Source organism: Protopterus annectens, chromosome 4.part0 (assembly GCF_019279795.1).
Source record: "Protopterus annectens isolate FY-2018-M chromosome 4.part0, PAN1.0, whole genome shotgun sequence".
Classification (NCBI taxonomy): Eukaryota; Metazoa; Chordata; order Ceratodontiformes; family Protopteridae; genus Protopterus; species Protopterus annectens.
The window spans coordinates 1734575960-1734596820 of NC_056733.1; the positions used below are offsets into that span (position 1 = coordinate 1734575960).

The 20861-nt window shown below is 39.5% G+C and overlaps 1 protein-coding gene across 1 annotated transcript in view; it reads right to left on the reverse strand.

Moving 5' to 3' along the window:
• Positions 1 to 20861, reverse strand: part of LOC122799998 (cell adhesion molecule 1-like) — an 886925-nt gene that overhangs the window by 692756 nt on the left and 173308 nt on the right. Inside the window, exon 2 of the mRNA XM_044069450.1 lies at positions 13500 to 13799. Within this exon, the coding sequence (XP_043925385.1) occupies positions 13500 to 13799 (300 nt within the window). The remainder of the gene's footprint in view (positions 1 to 13499; positions 13800 to 20861) is intronic.

Sequence of the window (20861 nt, forward strand, 5' to 3'; positions counted from 1 at the left end):
TTTGTTAGATTTACAGGTCCAAGACTGGTACTCTGTTAGATTTGCTTAAACTTTTTGTTTCTGCTCCATATGCATCTTCCTTTTCTGGAAAATTGCATAATTGCTTAAAATATTTTGTGCTTAGAAATAAGGAAATTACTGCATTTGAGAATGTTTGGCTATGATTATGGTTACAGTATGATGGTATTTTGGATATTTGTTGGGGCGTTTTGTATCATTTGTGTGCCCGAAATAGGTATCTGAAATAACAGCATGTAGTTTACATCCACATAAATTAATAGCATTAAACACTACATGTCTGCAACCCCCCCCCCCACACACACACACACTCACACACACACACACACACACACACACACACACACACACACACACACACACACACTGCCACCACCAAATTAAGTAATATCATATGCAAGTTCTTGGCTATTGTGATGTGAAAGAAATGCAATAATGTAACCATGGAGATTTATTTTTCTTAAACATTGTAGGCTGACAGCAGTTTCTCTGGGTAGGCAGTGAGTTGAACTGGGAGGCAATGCCTATTTGTGAATAGCTGCAGTTCTGTCTTGCTTTGCAAGAGTAATGTACATTTCACTGAAGTAAGATCGATCACAAGTTCTGAAATCTCAGCATAGTTTATGTGCGTGTGTGTGGGGGTGTATACTCACCTTCATGACAGTGTCTTTTGTGCCTTTAACCTGACAAGATGAAGTTGCATACTGTGGCTGGGGCTGTGTGTGACTGGAGCAAATGGTTCTGATGCTAAATGTTAAGTCTAGCTTTGCAAAACTATAATGTCTGTACTTTAAGATGAATGTACAATAATTAGCAAGCTTATGAGTAGTTCATGTATGTTTCATATCTTTTTATTCTCTATACTGAATGTTTATTTAAAATTTTCTAATATGTTGAGCTTTTCTTCCTGGTCATTGTTGACAAGGGATTTTTGTTCTATAAAACAGTGTCGCATTGTAGAAACTCAGATAAATAAAAGTAAAATACATAAAATGAAATGTGTAGTTGACTGGCACACTCATTTTGTTGACAGAAGTATTAGTCACAGCTTGTAAGTATGCAACGCAACTGTTACTATTATTTGTACTTTAATCTTGACAGGTAAAAAGCAGCTACTTTACTTAGGTAATGGGGGTGTTTGTGAATTCATTGAGGTGACTGCCCTTGTTTACTGTCTAAATTATGGCTTTGCAAGATAACTGTTTATTTGCGTGAAGTCGGCTGTTGTGCAAGCCTGTAACTGCAATTTCTGTGCAACAGACTAAATTAATGCAGCCATTAATATTTTCATTTTAATCCAGGCAGGGTCAGCAGATATTTTAGGTTGGCAATTGATATGATGGCTGTTTGTGGATGAAATATTTGGCACTGTAGCTTTGGTGTAATTCTGGCATTGCAGAACTAAGTGTGGGGTGGGGGGGGGGCTGTTTGGAAATTAAATTAAATGATTGGCCCTACTACTTACTGTTAATACTGCTATGCAGTTGGATAGACTGAGATGGATTGAGTACAAGTGCTAACCTCTGGATAATGTTTATGTAAAAGATGCAGTTACATTACTGTTTTGCTTTCTGATTTCAGAGGTTCAAGCCAGGTAATTTTGATAGCATATTGGGATGGGGGCCTATCATGTCAGTGTGAGAATTAAATAACTGGTCTTTTACTGTTGTAATTCTGGCTTTGCAAAACTAATGTGTCTGAGGGAGCACGCAATATGCATACAGGCTGTGACTATTGTCTCTGTGCAGCAGATGTATTTTAATGCTGGAAGGATCAAAGCAGAAACTGTAGTGGTGGGCAATGAAATGACTGCCCGTGTTTTATTTTTAGTCCTGCAAATCCAGAATTAAGACAGAATGTAAGTTGTGACAGTGTGTGAATCAAAATGCATTAATATTGTCTTTTAAATCCTGGCAGGGACAAGCCAGATAGTTGGTAGGTCATGGCTGTGGGAGACTGTCAATAAAATGAGTGCAGTTTCCAAAGTTGTACTTTAAAATGTATACAACAATGGCACTTAAATAATTTCTGCAATATCTTCATTTCAGAGTTACAACTATGATAACCAGAATGAGTGCACAGATTGTTACAGTGGCCTATCTGAAATCTATTAATTTTAGAGACTTAACTCTGAATGAAAAGTTAAGAATCAAGAGGACTGGAAGACCCTCACCTGATCTGAAGATGGAGTCTCCAGGTACAAGTAGGTCAAGAACATACGCATGCAGCTTCAGCAGGTCAGTGTATGACAAACACACCTGGATCTGTGGTTGTGAGGAAAAATCAGCTTGCGTTGCTTCCCATGTTTGTTGTTCGGTGGAGAGGATGCCTGGACATCAAAGGGTATGAATGACTTGAAGAGAATGGAAGAAAAGTCCAGAAAGCATGAACAGTCTGCTAAACATTTTGACAACCAAATGAGTCTAGCAGTGTTGGGAACTGTGGATATCAGGTCTCAGTTAAGTAGTGGATACCAGTTATCAGTGGAAAGGCACAACAAGAAAGTGGAAAAAAACATCATGTTCTATCACTTATAATAGACTGCATCAAGCTGTGTGCTGAATAAGAAGTTGCTTTAAGAGGTCATGATGAGTCTGAAGAGTCAATGAGTGCAGGAATGTTCCAGTGGCTGATAGACTTCGCCTGCAAGATTGATCAGAAGTTGGCTGAACACTTGAGAGCTTCAACTGTTTTTAAAGCAATATAAAAAAAACATTCAGAATGAACTCCTGGACTGCATGGTAACAATATGCAGAGAAGAAATAAAAAAAGGAGATCCGTACTGCAAAATTTGTAGCAGTTATTGCAGATAAAACCACTAATGTTGTTGGGCTATGGCAAATTGCTGTTGTTTTCCATTACATTGTCAATGGACAGGTGTTGAAACATTTTTGGGGTTACTTTACAGCAACTGGACAGACAGCAGGGCATATTGCTGGTGTGATAAGACAACAGTTGAAGGAAGTAGTAGGAGACTAGCATGAAAAAGTGATTGCTCAGAGTTATGATGGTGCATCTGTTATGAGTGGTGTTCAGCATGGGGTCCAGGCCATCATAAGAGAGGAGTTTAAATATGCCTACTATATACACTGCTATGCCCACCAACTTAATCTGGTATTGCAAAGAGCCAAACAACAGAATACTGAAGCAAGGACTTTTTTTAACACTTGGTGGAATTCCAGCCTTTTTCACTCATTCAGTTCAAAGACAAACTGCTCTGGATAGTATAGTATCATGATGCATGCCAAGAGTGTCAGGAACACGGTGGAATTTTAACATCCGTACTGTAAATGCAGTGTACAAGAACGTGGAGTCACTGTTGAAGTGCTTTCTTTATTTGTACAAGTGTCCTACATCTGCTGCAGCAACTGTAGAGGAAAAAAATGGGCTACTGCGAATAGTTGAAGATGATGAATTAAAATTTTGGCTTGCTGTTTTCCATCGTATAGTGCCCCATGTTGACATTCTTTACAGGCAACTTCAGTGTGGTACCACAGATGCAACCGCTGTTGAAAAGGATGTGCATACATTTTTGAATGAAATTGATGGTGTCAGTTCAGGTGTCGACAGTATTAGTATCTACAGACAGAGAACATCTTGTCAAGATGTAGACGAGGGCCATCAGCTTCCCGACCGCTGCATGAGACATTGTCGATTGCTGCATAGGAAGTGTGTGATGTCATAAAGTTCCAGGCAACATCACAATTTAAACAAACTGGCCATCTTCAAGCTTCTCAACTACTTCTGCCCAAAAAGTTTTCAGTATACATAAGAGAGTTTCCAGAAAATCTATTCACAGCAACAATAGACAACTATCCATTCCTGTTGACCAGACAATTTAGAACAGAACTTGGAGTGGTGTATCAACGTGAAGACTTTGCAGAAGCTGGCAGTGCAGTCCAGATGTTAAAATTCTTGGTGGGCAGCTCATTAACCAGTGTGTTTTCACAGATTTACAATGTGTTGTTAATTACAGCCACCATACCAATGTCAACTGCTGAAGCAGAAAGGTGTTTCTCAACACTGAAAAGCATTAAAACATTTCTTCGTAGTACAATAGGGCAAGAAAAAATGAATGCATTGGCTATGATTTCCATAGGAAAGGAGTAATGTGGAGTATAAGTAACTTCAACCAAAGAGTTATTGATTTGTTTGCACAAAATAAAGACTGATGAATGGATTATCTATAAGTAACAAACCTGAGAAATAACCAGAGGAACACAATAGAGGCTCTTATTTCGTACTATACTAGAAGCACTTATGTAACCCAGCCACTGGAATGCACAAGCCAGTGCATTTCTTTATGCCAGTCCCTAGCCCGGATAAATGGGGAGGGTTACGTCAGGAAGGGCATCCAGTGTAACCTCTGCCAAATGACATATGCGGACAAAATACAGATTTCCATACCTGATTGGTCAAGGCTCAGGTTAACAATGACCACCACCAGTACAGGGTGCTGGCAGAAATTGGGTTACTGTTGACAGAAGCAGAAGAGGGGGAAGGCATGCCCAAAGGTGAGATTGTGTTGATTTGGACATGTGCTGAGGAGGGAAGCTGGGTATATTGGGAAAAGGATGCTAAGGATGGAGCTGCCAGGGAAGAAAAAGAGAGGAAGGCCTCAGATAAGGTTTATGGATGTGGAGAGAGAGGACATGCAGGTGGTTGGTGTGACAGAGCAAGATGCAGAGGACAGGAAGAAATGGAAACAGATGATCTGCTGTGGCAACCCCTAACAGTAACAGCCAAAAGAAAAGACTACAAGCACTTATTTGGAACCAGGTGGGGTCATGTGAATCGTGTTTGATTGGGAAACTTTAAACTGTCCCTTTTGAGCCTCCATGAAAAAAGGGGAAAAAAGAAATCCAGTATGATCTGATCAGGTCACATCTTCTCATGAGGTGCAGAAACAGAGTACGAAGTTCATAGGTTAGTACTAGGCTAATTGCCCTTGCAAACTATTTTAAGCCTAGCCAATTATCCCTCGTGAGACTCAAACCCTGTACCTTGTGTTTGTAAGGCAAACACCTTAAGCATTAGGCCACCCTCCCAACTCAAGTACGTTTGCAGCACACCACAGAGGTAAGTCTTCAAACCAGCCTGTATATACATGTAACAATGTGTGCTGTGTAGAGTAATCAGCATGTGCCATAGTGACTGAGCATTTATTTCATGTAAATTAGTAAGCATGTCCAGCATTGATCCCACTGTAGCTCCACCCCTTTCCAGTTGGCCACACCCCTTGCTGTTGGCCCCACTCATTTGGCTGTCTCCTGCAGCCCCCTTTGATTTAAAGTCACCGACAGCCACTGGTTTGTACTCATGCCTGACTTGTGCTCACACACTGTCTGCGTCAACTACACTCCCTTGTTCCCACCACATGTGACATGACATTCCTACATGTCCCATAACTTCCATATTTACAGAGCAGTTCATAACTGGCCTCTCACTGGAAGATGCACAGCATCTATTGCACATGCTAACATACCAGGCTGCATCCCACATGTGATCTGACAAGGATTACTAACACCATTGGGATACCCTTGCAATCATACTGACACCACTAGCTGCACACTAGCTTGGTGGACAACAGAAACTGTGATACCCTTGCACAGAGGTGGTGCATCCACTGACCAAAATAACTATACACCTCTTTGCCTAAGTATCCATATCTGTATTCCCATAGGGGCAAGTATCATGGAGCTGATCAGCACACATATATGTGATTTACACACAGTTGACTGTACATAGTTTGGATGTGTGACAGGGGGAGCATGACTGTTACACATGGTGGACATTTCCAAGGCAGTCACCAAGGGCCTGGGTGATGATACACCAGGGTGCACAACCTCTTAGAGTGAGCTAATCCATCTGACTATATCCCCCAATCAGACATTTACAAAGCACCCACTTAGGCATCCATGATACGGTCATTGTAGGGGTCACTAAGTAGCTCATTGCTGGCACACATACTCAACGTAGGGAAATCTGCCTGCAATACCTGATCTGTAAGCAGCAGTGCTCAACAGGGTGCAATTATGGGTCCTCTACTGCTTGGAATCCATTTAACCACAATACATGTGGCTACTGACTAACTGTGGCTAACGCCTGCAAATTGTGAGCACTCATACAGTCTCTGTGGTATGTCGCTATCATGCAAGAGGATATTATGATCACATGCCTGTTGACATACTAATGGCCATAAACTCCATGCAAATATATATGTAGTATCACTTCCATCAGCTAGACCTATGTACCTGGTAAGTAGCACATCATTCACAACATGTGATGTATATATTCAGGGGTGAAAGAACTGGGCACACAGACCTAGCCACACAGGTTTACACCTAATGTGCCTCAGATCACCATGTCTCTGCAGTGCTATGGCAGGAATCTTATGGCATAGCTGAGGCCACAGTCACCAGTAAGCAATATACTCTTAAACTCCACGTACTCTTCCATCATCCTGCCAATATTTGAGTGGAATGATCATTTGTATATGTACCTTTCCAAGCAGTACTGGCAACTGCACACAACAGTATGGTCCCTCATAAGGACACTTCACGTCTTCAGTATGTGTTCAATGGGGATCATCTGCAATGAGTGTCATTGCCGCCTGTGGCATATAGACTCCTCAGAGGTGATCTGTGTCTTGCATACAGGGCAATGTGTGACCCTGCTTTATTGCATATGCTGCCTATCTGTAGGAGGCATAGTAGATGGATAACTCACTGTAAGGACATTAACCTTGTATATGGAATTAGTACTACATGCTTGTGGGAGAGGTTTGTCTAGCAGACGTAAAGATATCCTTGAAACAGAACCCTGCCTAATGGCACTTAGAGCACCTCAGTGCACCTTAGCACATGCCATCTGTCTGATTGGCTGGATGACCATCATCTCAACACAGGGCATCTGCCTGTGTCCCTCATGGACTGAGGCAATATGTGCTGATCCTGAAACTACAGGTATAAAGACGTCTATGACTGTGAGGGCTGTATGGCCATTATGTTAGTGAAGCTCAAATATCCTATGGTTCCATAACATGTAAAATGCTCTTACAGGATCATTTTAATATATATAGCTATACACACACACACACACACACACACACATATATATATATATATATATATATAGAGATATATATATATATATATATATATATATATATATATATATATAGAGATATATATATATATATATATATATATATATATATATATATATGGTTTACTATTGAAATGCCGAACCGACTATGTGCGACTCGACTTGCGCAAAGGCTGAAGAGCGAATGTCACTGCGGTCGAATCTGATTGTGCGAACGGCAGATCCTCGCCCCTGCGTGAGCCATGGTAGCATGGGTGTGGAGGTGTTGTGCGGACGGTGATGTCGAAAGTCGAATGCCTGTCGGTTGCGAACAATTTTCGCGGTTTTGGTTCACGTAAATACATCACAGAAGTGGCCGTTCGACTAAGTTTGATCGCAATTTCAATAGTAAACCTATATATATATATATATATATATATATATATATATATATATATATATATATATATATATATATATATAAATATATATATATATATATATATATATATATATATTTATATATATATCTATTTGACACTACATACAGTTAGATATTCTATGTATGTGGGAGTGGGGTACTTTATAAGTGACTGAGGTTCATAATGTTACCCACACACAGACTGACAGTCTGCAAAAACACCAACATAATAATACCTCACATGCTAAAGTTGTGACTACTTCCAGATTAGAACCATCAACACCATCATCCATACTAATTTCTCTAGTCCACTGAGCCACACAGGCTGCCAGACAGAAAGGAGTCATTCATCACATAATCAATATCATAAATATGTACACTGTTATTCCTACTTTATACGTGACATACAATGTGTGATTGAGTTCTATGTTACAGCCCTGAGATTGCCTGGTCTGCTGACATTCCACTGCTGACTTACTGTTAAAGCAGTAATATGGGAAGAGTGCTGTGTTGGGGGTGAGGGAAAACAGCAACACATGATCTGCTGGCAAAGAGAGTTTTCCAAATATCATGTGATCCCACTGTTTAACATCTCCCTTGAGTGATATAGTGAATATTCCAACCATGAGGCCTAGTGATTATTAGGGAACACATACTATTGGACTGGGTATCTGCAGTCTCATGTTGATGTTACTTCTGTCCACATAGCCCACTATATTTCCTTGCCTAAATGCAGCAGATCCATACATACAATACCATATTATAGTAATCCTTACAAGTAGTGAGTAGGTTATGGAATTGCCTTTTGAATGTTGCAGTTGACAGAACTGTGACTGACTCTGTCTGATGCAAGTAGTACACAGCCAATACATGGAAAGGTACAAGTTGCGTGTATTGCCTGGCATCAACAATTTAACTATATGTTTGTCAGTAGGAGTAAGGTGTCAGTCCCTAGGGCCCTAGGATGTCAGTGAGTGTGCTATGCTTTGTCTCTTAGCCAAAGCCAAGATGTACTGGGCATGCCTACATCTGCCTATAGGGACATCATCATCAGATTACTCCTCTGAGACCTCCTGTGACTGTGGCTGTTGTGACCTAGACAGTGGGGGGGGGGGGCGATGTGTATCCCTTCCCTTTGCTGATCCTGCTGCAGCTGTTTCCACAGGATCATATTGTGTAGCATGGCACATGCTGTGAACATATGTGCACATGTGGCTAGAGAGTACTGCAAGGCTCCACCAGATATACCAAGGCACCAGAACTATGCTTTCAGAAGCCCAAACCCATGCCCTATGATGTTACTAGTTTGTGCATATGCCTCATTATGGCGTGTGTATGTGTGTGTGTGTGTGTGTGTGTGTGTGTGTGTGTGTGTGTGTGTGTGTGTGTGTGTGTGTAGTGCATGTTTGATGGGCGTCATCATCAACAGTTCTACTGAGTAGCCAGCATTGCCCAGTAAATGGCCATGTGGGATGTCCCCACTAGCAAACATCTGGCACAGCTGTCATGTGTGCCAGATATGGGAGTTGTGATAATTGTCAGGGTTGTCAGCACACATTCATGATAATCCCCTGGACATTGCACATGACCAGGCAGTTGATGGACTGGTATCCCTTGCGGATCATGTAGATTCTACCCTCCTCACATGGTGCTGCCTTGATGTGTAAATCAGTGCAATCTATAGAAACCAGTACTTCAGGGTAGTGTGTTACACAGGAGAAGTGTTGCATATTGCTGGTCCTCACCTCAGCAGTGAGGGGAAAGAAAATGTGCTCACTGACATATGGTAGCATGGCATCCAAGAACTGGTGGAGTACCCTGGATGCATATGCCTGTGAGACCCCCATCATGTTCCCAGTTGGTCTTTGGAAAGTACCTGTAGCTAGTATCCTAAGGGTTACACATACCTTTGTTTCCATTGGGATGGGTTCCCCTCTGTTGGCTTTGAGTCTGAGTTGTGGGTGGCAGAGCTCTATGAATTTTTGTAGTATATTCCTTTGTGCCCTGTATCACTCTACAATCTTCAGCTCATGTAGCTCCTGGAAGGTTGCCCTGTGCCTAAACACTCTTCTCCTTCTCTGCCTAGGCCTATTGTTAGCAGCACGAGCAGCACTGACTTCAGCATCTAGCATATACAGATGTAGCAAACCTGCAGCAACTCCCAGGCATTCTCTCAGTTAAAATTCCAAAGTCTGTACTCCAATGGCCCAGAGTACTGGAGAAAAATCAGAATGTAGAGTGTATGCATACTTTATACAGCTCTACTGTAGGTACAGAATAAGTGATTGGCTTACTATGAGGCATTCTACCTGCCTACAATATAATTAACATAATTTAATGATCCTATTTCAGTGTGCGATGTTTAAACAAGGGTAGATACTGCTTGAATACATCTGGTTTTCAGATACGCTCAGCAAGGTGGAGCACCATGCAAACACATGCACCAAAGCTTAAAAGATCTTATACAAAGGTTAAAGTGCATAGGTTTCAAGAAAGCACTTAGCAAGGCACGTGCAGTGCAAACTCACTCACCAAAGCTTAAAACAGCTTAGAAATCAGTGGGCACCCCCCCCCCGATGTCAGCAACATCCTGTGTAAACATCAACATAGGTCTAAGAGCCTACATGAAGGGGATATGCGGACACGATTACTCCTTTCTACTATTTAGTAACCACCTCATTTGCATACACATCCATGCTCACAGGCTGGAAACTACATGCTTCATAGCCCTATCACATTAGCAGCAGCACCAATGCACCATTGTAAGTACCTCATGCAAGGTCCTGTAATACATTTCTGTCACATACTATTACATTTTTGTTTTTCCAATTTTATTTTTTATTTTTCTATAAAGCATGTTTGCACAGTGCAGCACACAGCAGAAACATGCTGAGATTATTAAATAATTTAATTTAACTTATTTCATGTGATCTTTCTGATATATAGGATGATAGTTTTGCTCATATGTGCATATGTACATTTTCAGGGTATTTATGTCCTTATATCTACAGTTTTACACCCCCTTTTGTCTGTCTGCGCTCCTGTATGCGTAATGTTTCCATGAACACTACAGACACTGGCACAGGATCTGCACAGATGCTTCTCTGTTTTTTGGAGCTCTGTACCTGCCTCATTTGCATGAGATTCATCTTCTTATGAGATGATTTGCATGCCACAGAAGTTTCTGTGCTTGCGTGTGCATGCGTGCTGCTCAGCAGCACTTTCTGGATCTCAAAATGTGTACGCCCATATAATTATCGTGGCGGGATACCTACAGAAAAAAAATGTAGCTTTTATTAAATCCCCCTTATGTTTTTATATGTATGTGGGTATGTGTTATATGATCTAATCACATTTCATTGAAATGTAAAAACATTGACACGACTGAAAATGCATTTCATCAAAAACACAAATCAGCGACTCATGTTTGATAAAAGACTGTGTAAGGCTATAGAACATTATCGCTGCTGTGGTTTTGGATCATAATAATTACAATGTAAATCAGTGCTAATCAGTACTTTTACATTGCTAATGCCCACTGTTATAATGCACATCCATCTCTAGAGCTTTGTGTTTGTGTACCAGCAGTGATTCAGTGTGTGAGGACCTTTCTCTTTTTGCTGCATTTGTGTGACTGTAGAGGCAGTAAATTTAAGTAAGGGGTATGGGGGCAAAAAACGATTGCAGATATATTAGCATATCTTAAATTTTCTGTGAAATGTGTATGATTAGTGTTGTCAGTGAAATGTATTTCAATCATTTGTGACAGTGTTTTTTTTTTTTGATGAAATGTGGTAAGGTTATATGAAATATAATTATTTATGTGCATGTTTTTACAGTGTGTGTGTGTGTGTGTGTGTGTGTGTGTGTGTGTGTGTGTGTGTGTGTGTGTGTGTGCGCATGTGTATGTGGGAGGTAGGTATCTCAGTTTATCGAAATGTGATCAATATTGTGTCTGTCTGCAAATGTGATTAATGCTGTGTCTGCCTGCTTCTAGATATAATTGTGAGTTTGCTTATGTATGTAACTACGTTTGCATGACTGTACTTGTCTGTGTGTAGACATTAATAAATACTTACATAACCGGTTATAAAGTACTTCCTCCAACATCAAAAATAAAAAACAAAACATGTATATGCTAATAATAAAGCGAATACAAAACAATTTAACAGATAACTCATTATCTAAGCTCAATAATGCCCTCCTGAGTGGGTAATACTGGGACATACTGAACCTCCCAGCAGTGATGTTGAGTCTCACAGCACCACTGGGATGTATACGCAATCACACTAGAACTGGGAAAAAACAAACTGAGTAACTTAGACTACTGGGAGGTATGTTATTTAAGCAATAACCCATGCCTGGGTGTGGGTAATGCTGGATTTACCCATGGTTGGTGTGGTTTGATCACAAGGGCAAAGTCCAAGTGGCCAAAGACAACAATGGGTAAATCCAGCAATTCCCACACCCAGAAGTGGGTTATTGCCATTATACAATGACATTATTTAAGAAAAAAAATACTTACTTTTCTTAAATAATGGCATTGTATAATGCCTCCGCGTTGCCCTTCTGCAGCTGTCCGGTATTCTGCGGCAGTTCTGATGTACTGTGCATGCGTAAGCTTACGCAGTACATCAGAGCTGTGTGTGGAAGCAATGGAGAAAGGAAGATCTCCGTTGCTTTTTAAAAGTGTCTAGTTATGTTAAAAGAGTTTAACATAGCGAGATAGCTTTAAAAAAAGGAACGTAGGTCTTCCTTTCTCCGTTGCTTTTTATAAAGCTGCCTCGCTATGTTAAACCAATTTAACATAGCGAGACAGCTTTAAAAAAAGCAACAGAGAAAGGAAGATCTTTGTTTCTAGTTTTTAAGCTATCTCGTTATGTCAAACCCATTTAACATAGCGAGATTACAGAAACGGAGCTCTTCCATTCTCCATTGCTGTCTAACAAAAAAAAAAAGACTTATACTAATGGAAAAAGTCTGGGCGACTAGTATAAGTCTGATTTACAACAGAGACGCTGACCAATCAGCATGCATGTTTTGGAATATTGATTGGGGGGGGTCATTGTATAATTCTGTATAATACCCAACACGTTGGACATTTTTGTTTCTATCTATCTATCTATTTATCTATCTATCTATCTATCTATCCATCAATCTGATATATATATATATATATATATATATATATATATATATATATATATATATATATTAATTTCTATCTTTACGATTTAAGCTTAACTGTTTTCTCTTTCTCCATCTCTGTCTGACAGACTGACAGTCAATTCAGTTGTTCTTACTGCAGGAGATCATGAGTCTGATAAGCCTGTGTTTACAGGCATGTATTATTGTGTACCATATGTGCAAGCAGATAGAGAGAGGTATGTATCCCCAGAGGATACTCCTCCTCTGGAACATACTCCCTTTCCATGTGAAGCAGAGTTTCTCCATAATTCAGTTTAAATGTAACAACATGTCCATGTTGCGCAGAACTGATTCAGTGTAAGTTGCTGCAATATGGATTCACAGTCTCAGACTACATGCCCTACTGTTCCACAAGTCTTTATAGACTAATGGGTTCTCCTCACCTGAAAGGGTGACAACTCCAACAGGTAAACAGATGAGTTCAGAAGAAGACTTAAAATGAATGGAAGTTATAACATGAAATTACAAAAAAAAAAAAAAAAGAATTCCATTGCATTTCGCAAGTCTGTATTCTTGTACTTGTACATTATATTTTTAAATTTATGGTACTTTACTAGAACTTTTCCCCAAATCTTCACTGAAAAGGGATGTTTTCCTAGTCAGCATTTCTTGTAAACAAATGCAGATAAATGAACAAACTTCCTATATTTGACTTCCAGAATTTATCATGACTTGTCAAAAGCAGTATATTTTTTCATAAGAATGAAGCATGCTGAATTTAAAATGAATCATTTCATCAACCTCTAAAACAACAACTTTTACTTACACTGTACATCCAGAATAGTGCTGGTAAATAATGGATGGGCGAGATTGGCATGGGTTACTTTGCAGGTGCACTTTTTCTGGTTATGAGAAATTGCTGCAGTAAAATATACAGTTGCATTAATTGTGAAGTTCCCATCCTGTCCTTTTTTGGTAGTGTTCACAATTTTTTCACCAGGGATACCATCACAAAACTCAATCTGAGCTGCATTCTCTGGGTAAACATCTGATACAAGGATGTTGATACTGCCTTGGATGCTGTCCCTAAGTGTGAGTGAGGCTGGCAAGTTTGAAATCTGTGGAGCTGGTGCAAGAAGAAATAAGTTTTATTCTGTACGCCATAATCAGTAATGCACAAATTCACTATAAAATCTTAAATAGCTGACAAGTCTTAATGGCAACTAAATTAAATTACATTTAAGCATATCATGTAGTAGAATTCTAAGTGAACTTCACAATAGGAAATTTACTATAACTAATTTTAAATATTCCTAATTACACACATAGTACTTTTATGCATTTTAATGTATTGTTATACAACTTATCAGCAGACTGTATAAGAAAAATACGTTTTGATTTAACTGCTCAAGCATGCTTGTACAAATTGAAACATTATTTTGATTTGTGTATATTTACATTCTTTTGACCATTTGAGATTATCAGTAAATTTGAAATCTCATTTCTGTATCCTGAGCTGAAGTCAGATATACTACTGATGATTTTATATTGCTAGTGTGTTTCCAGTTTACTTCTGTAATGACTTTTCATTTAACAGAACTACATTTTATTTGGCAGATCTTGGAATACTTATTCAACCATATCTGGTTTGCATTCATGCCGTTAGTTCACAATGATCCTCCTTATCATTCATTCTTGGTGTTTTGCCACAAACAGAAAGCAGTATTTTCTGAGTTAATTCATCATGTCTGTATTTAACAACATTAGAAAACTGGGGCCGAAGCATATGGAATGGTCTGCAGAAATAGGTGGCATAGCATTGACTAACTCATACTGCAGAGGTCCACCTGTAATTTTATATTATCTACTGCAGTAAATGGCGGCCAAGTTGTTGAGCTACTTAAGAAATAGTTGATAAGGGGATGTCATATAAATGTGTATATGTATATATATATATATATATATATATATATATATGGGATAGACCTTAAGGAATATGGTCTGATCTTCCCAGATTTGATGATGAAAAGCCATATGGATGGCAAGATCAATTTCAAGTAACATTATTAGGATTTAAAGGATTTGTGATTATTTACCTCACAATCTTCTTCTTCTTCTTTCGGCTTTTCCTGGTTAGGGGTCGCTACAGCAGATCATCTGTCCGCTCATGATTGGCAGTCAGGGTTGCCAGACGTCCCTATTTGGGCGGGACTGTCCCGAGATCAGCAGCCTGATCCCGAGTCCCGCCCTGCCGGTTAAAATCCCGGCCAGCCTCCGCTTTGTTTGTTTGTTTGTTTTTTTTTTTTTTGATTGTCCCGTATACCTGGCATACGGGCCAATCAAAAATTGCTAAACACGGAGCTTCTTGTGTTCCACATTAAACACAAGAAGCTCCGTTTCGATTTTGATTGGACCATATGCCGGTATACGGGCCAATCAAAAATCGCTAAAAACGGAGCTTCTCGTGTTGAATGCGGAACTAAACACGAGAAGCTCCGTGTTTAGTGCAGAGCTACTGAGTGAGCTCAGTTCTTTAATGTGGAACTGTGTTCCGCATTAAAGACCTTTTTTTTTTTTTTTTTTGGTCTTCACTTGCCATGAGAGACCTTCTTTTTTTTTTGTCCCTACCTGGGGTGCTGGAAATCTGGCAACCCTGTTGGCAGTGGAGTTTTATGGTGTTGAGTTGCCAGACCGATGCCCAACCTTCCACAGAAGGCACACACACACACACACACACACACACACACACACACACACACACACACCCCTAGGGCCAATTTAGAGTGCCCAATCCACCTACTGCACATCTTCGGAATGTGGGAGGAAACTGGAGCACCCAGAGAAAACCCACGCGACCACAGGAAGGACATGCAGACTCCACAAAGAAGGCACCCCAGCCGAGAACTGAACCGGAGAACCTCTTGCTGTGAGGCGGCTGCACCACCGTGGCCACCCGATTATTTACCTCACAATATTACCCTGAAAGACAATAGTGTGAAAAATACTCACTGAAAGCCCCTTTCAGTGAACAGCAGAAATTTTTTTTTCTGCAAGGGACAAGCCTCCTCCCCCAGACCCCCACCCTCTAATTTATATATACCAACTCCAAGGCTGCACATAAGTGGAGAAAAGGCAAATGTTGTTCTTCACTGAAAGCAGTTTTAGCAAAAGTTCCCTTGTGCTGCAGTCAGTCGGTGACATGGCAGTCAAACTATCCTCATGCTCACTGCCCTGAAGGTCCATTTTAAGCCTAGCCAATAACACAAGGTCAGAATCATACCCTGTACCCTGTGTTTATGAGGTAATGAATGTAACCATATTTGAGGTGTTCTACACTCTATTCATATGACTTAAAAATGGGAAAAATGATTTTATCTGTTAAAGACAAAGTATGACTGTTCAGGTACAGCAGAATAATATGATGATTAATACATTAAAAACTAACCATATGAGATTTGGGAGACAAAAACTGAAGGCTGAATATTTAATGTAGCACACAGTGATTGAAACTGGTAATTCATTTAAGAGTCTGCGTATACGGGTAAATCTAACTTTGTGTTTGTTCTATCATATCAACCAAACTGTTTAATGATAGGCATTAAACTATAAGCTGTATAAACTATTTATAAAATCTACGAAATCAGAAAAGATAAAATCAGTATTTGTAAGTTACATTAGGCCCAAACTACAGTATGCAATAATAACATGGAAACTTTATAAGAAAACTAGCATGAGTAAACTGAACAGAGTACAGTGGAAATATGTCAGGGGCAATCACTGATGTGAAAGTTTAAGATATTCTGAAAGATTAAAATAAACACATCTGTATAGTGTCACATATAGATACTTAAAAGGAGCCCTTATTCGGGTATATAGGGCATTTAGAAACAATTACATCTGGGAATGCTTGAGATTATCGAAGAGTGGTAGAAAAGCATTGGACAGCATCTGTACAGCTTGTGTAGGAATGAGAAATGTATTAATTGGTTCTGTGAGACAGTGTAGCTAATGACTGGAGAAGACTGCTAAACTATATTAAAGCTAGCACTAGTTTAGATAGTTTAGATATTTTAAGAACAACTTGGTCAGTGACTATGAGATGACCGTTTTTATATATTAGCAGGCTCGAAGGGCATTATTACTCATGCCTGAATATCTGTACAGTAAGTTGGTGCTAGTACAATAATCTTAAATTAAATGTAAAACAAATGAAGCATAGTTCATTTTGGTAAACATCAGTTTTACCATATAGGTCTTGAACCCACTACAATCAGTCACTGTTGTAAGGGATAAAGGTACTCTTGTTGATAATTCCTTATCATTTGACCATAATGTCTTCACATAAGTTCAAAAAGCCTTTTATCTGCCTCATCTAATTTCCAGTGGCATCTCCACTACATCCAAAGGAGTCTTAATTTCTCTTTACTCATATCTTATCAGATTCATTATTGAATATAATGTACCTTTTGGTATGTATTTGCCTAAACATATCACATAACTTGAAAGACCTCAGAGATTCATAAGTAAAAAGATTAGCGGCCTCAAAAATCTTAACCATCAGGAGAAACTGTCAGATCTTTCTCTGTAATTAGTCTCTTACAGACTCCTCCATGGAGATCTGTGTCTAGCGTTTGGAACTGTGAACTATCAAACTCTATTTGACCTCTTATTTTTTCTCAGATATAATGGTACTTCAGATACTGAGTTAAAGGAAATATGCCATCATCAGCAGATAAATAAAGCATGTTGGTGTGACAGATTCATATCCCAACATATCCCTCAGGTTTGGAACAAACTTGCACTATGTGTCAAGCAGGGTAGCACCTTTGTCACTTTTGAGGTCAACCTAGATAATTGGATGTGAATTTTTAGATTCTTACCTGGTCTAACTTGTCTTGCCTGCTCTGAAGCTAGTGGTAACTTCTAAACATTTTTTTTTTATTTTTTTTTTATTTTTTGGCTAGGCTTGTAATGGTCTGCAAACTGATCATCTAGTACTTGCCTATGAACCTAAATATATGTATGCATGTAGCATGTATAAATGTATGGCCAGAACTAGCTACACTTTCTTTTAACCATACCAGTAGTACAGAATTTTCTGTTGAAAATGGTGACTGCTGATCACATGATACTGATGTGCAGGTTCTTGAGTGGGGCCTTTTGTGGTGGGGAGGGGTGCGGTGATTCAGCGGTTAGCATTGTCGCCTCACAGCAAAATATTCTCCTGTTCGATTCTCAGCTAGAATGCCTTCTGTATGGAGTCTGCATGTCCTCCCTGTGGTCGAGTGAGTCTTAAAAAAAGACATGCAGGTAGGTGAGTGTGCATGTGCCTTCTATGAAGGTTGGGGACCGGGCTGGCAACTCAAAACCATAAAAATCCCATCGCCAATCAATCTACTTACTGGTGATCCACTGTGGTGACCCTAATGAGAGAAGCCGAAAGAGAGATTAATCATCTGCAAATCTGCTTCTATATTAACAGGCTACCATAGTAAGTATTAGCTTATACAATTATTTGTGTTCTATAATATACTGTTTCTTTACTGACTGGAAAGTGCCACTGCTCCAAAGCACCCTTGAACCAGTCCATCTCCATCTATACGGTTAACAAAGTTCAGTAAATAGTAACTGTCACCTCTCCATTAAAGTCCGCTTTAGAAATTTCCAGCTAGGAAACTATTCAAGTTTTTGCTCCTTTAAGGAATAATGTAGAGGTGCAATAAATATTATTGTTTTCTCATATCTAAAAAGTTCCAAGTTCATGTCGCAAGCCTTGGCACCTTTGGAGCCCAGGAATAGAAATATAATGGGTATACATTATCTAAATGAAAAAGATTTTCATCATTAGGAAGAGAATCTTTTTTCTCAAGGTGTCCTAATGAATGAGAAACCTTGGTCTTCGTAATACACTAAAAAGACCTTTGCAAATTCCTGTCATGGAAGTCTTTGAAATAAAATTGGAATGATGAGCTTCTATGGATAAACAATTAACTAAGATTCTAGAAAAAACATGTTGTAAATGTTCTCAGCCAGTCAGAATGGAATGCTTTAGCACTCCTCTTTTTCTTTTACTTTTTTATCAAGAATCCAGATATTTGCTGATTTGGCTTGTCTTGAAACCTGTGCTACAGCCTGTCAGCAACATGGATATCTAGCCATATCCAATTTTTGCTAGATGGATTTAAATACTCTTGGTAATTGCTAAACTATGCATATTAGTTGGATAAAGAACTAAAGAACAAATGTGGCTGCTACATGGCTACCATGGTATGCATGGGAGTCCATCTGGCTATATTACAGGGTCTCTGTGCCACTTCACTGAGTTAATAGCCAACTTTGTCATTCACAGGACCACATTATTTGTCATTTGTTAACTGGGTTAGTCCAACTGAGCCAGTGGCCCGTTTTCAGTGGAGACCTGAGAAGAAAAGCTCCATGCAGTTATTACAAAGTTACAAAAAAGAAAAAAAAACACCTGAAAGTTAAGTTTTATGCAAACATTGCAGTTATATGCTTTATATGAGAACAAATTTACAAAAGGCCTGAGAATGAAGTTTACCAGAACATTGTAATAATGTGCATAACATGCAGTACAAGAGTTAGAATTTTTTTTAATCAACAACAAGAGAAAGAGATGCAAATGAGATAGGACACTTGCAATAAGTGGGTGTTAAAAGTGTGCAAGGTAGTAAGGTGGTAAGGTGGGATTTAAGTGGGATCATTGCAGTGACAGGTGCTGGCATTTAGGAGAAAAGTTTTAAGTTTGGATTTAAATAAATTTTTGTTAGAAATCATTTGGATGTTAAGGGGGAGTTTGTTCCATGCATGGGAAATACTATATTTGTAGAAAAGTTTACCAATGCTTTTGTTTGATTTATATGTGTCCAGAAGGAGCTGGTCAGAGCTGCGGAGAGTTCTGGGAGAGGGTATAATATGATATTAGTGAGGATACAGCAGGACAGGGAAGGGGTTTTAAGAGTAGAGTATGAGTCATTTGCAGCTGGGAGTGAAGCAAGTGCTGGGGAAGTCAAGCCACTGGAGTTGTTTTAGTGCATGGCAGTGATGAGATTTGTTGGTTTGGAGAGCAAATCTTGCAACACTATAGCATGATTGACAGAGTTTAGTCAAAAGGGTAGATCGTAGATGTGAAAAGATGGAGGAGGTATGAAGTAGACACAGAAGGAGGAAGGCCTGAGCTAGTTTCTGCCTAGAGTCAGGGGCTAGGTATTTTTTATGTCTATAGAGTAGGGCGAGTTTTGATTGGTCTTTTTGATACACTGCTAAATATGTGTATCAAATTTGAATTGGTCGTCGATAATGACACCATAAAGCTTAGTATATGGGTCAGGTTGTATGATGGTATTGTCAAGAGAAGAAATGGTGATGGTTGTTTTGAGATTAAGAGAGGGTTTTTGGAAAAAAGACTAGTAGCTTTGTTTTTGGTGGGGAATTAGAATTAGTTGGTTGTCGGGTAGCCATTTTTCTACAGATAGAAAGATATGTTAAGTAGTAGAGAGGAGGCTAGAGAAACTGTCAGAACAAGTAATAAGGGTAGAATCATCCACATATTGTGTCAGGGAGGATGCTGTACAGGAAGTATGCAGTTGGTTTGTGAAAATATTAAAGAGTAGAGGGCCAAGAATCTGTCTGGTTCGATTCTCAGCTAGAGCATCTTCTGCGTGGAGACATGCGTGAATGGGCGTACCAATGCTGAAGGTTGTGCATCAGGGCTGGTAACTTGGCACGTAAAAATCAACTACCAATCATTAGCAGACCGGAGTTCCGCTGTGGCGACCCCTAACTGGGAAAAGCCGAAAGACTCAACAAGAGGGCCAAGAATCAAACCATGAGGCACCCCAGTTTGGATTGGTAAGTAAGGGGAGTAAGGGGAGCAGGTAGCCTGCCATCTTACTGATTGTTGTCTATTAGTGAGATAGCTAGTGAACCATTTAATAGTAGAGGGAGATAAGTTGAATTGTAATAGTTTATCAAGAAGTTTGGAGTGTTATACAGTATTGAATGCTTTAGAAAGGTCAAGAAAGAGGCAAGAAACTAGTAAATTTTTGTCCATGGCTTCGGCAATGGTTGAGTAAAGGACAGTAGGGCAGCAGGTGTACTATGATGGGGTCTGAAGCCATGCTGTATAGGGGTTAGGAGGTTATTATCTAGAAGGTACTTAAGCTGTCTG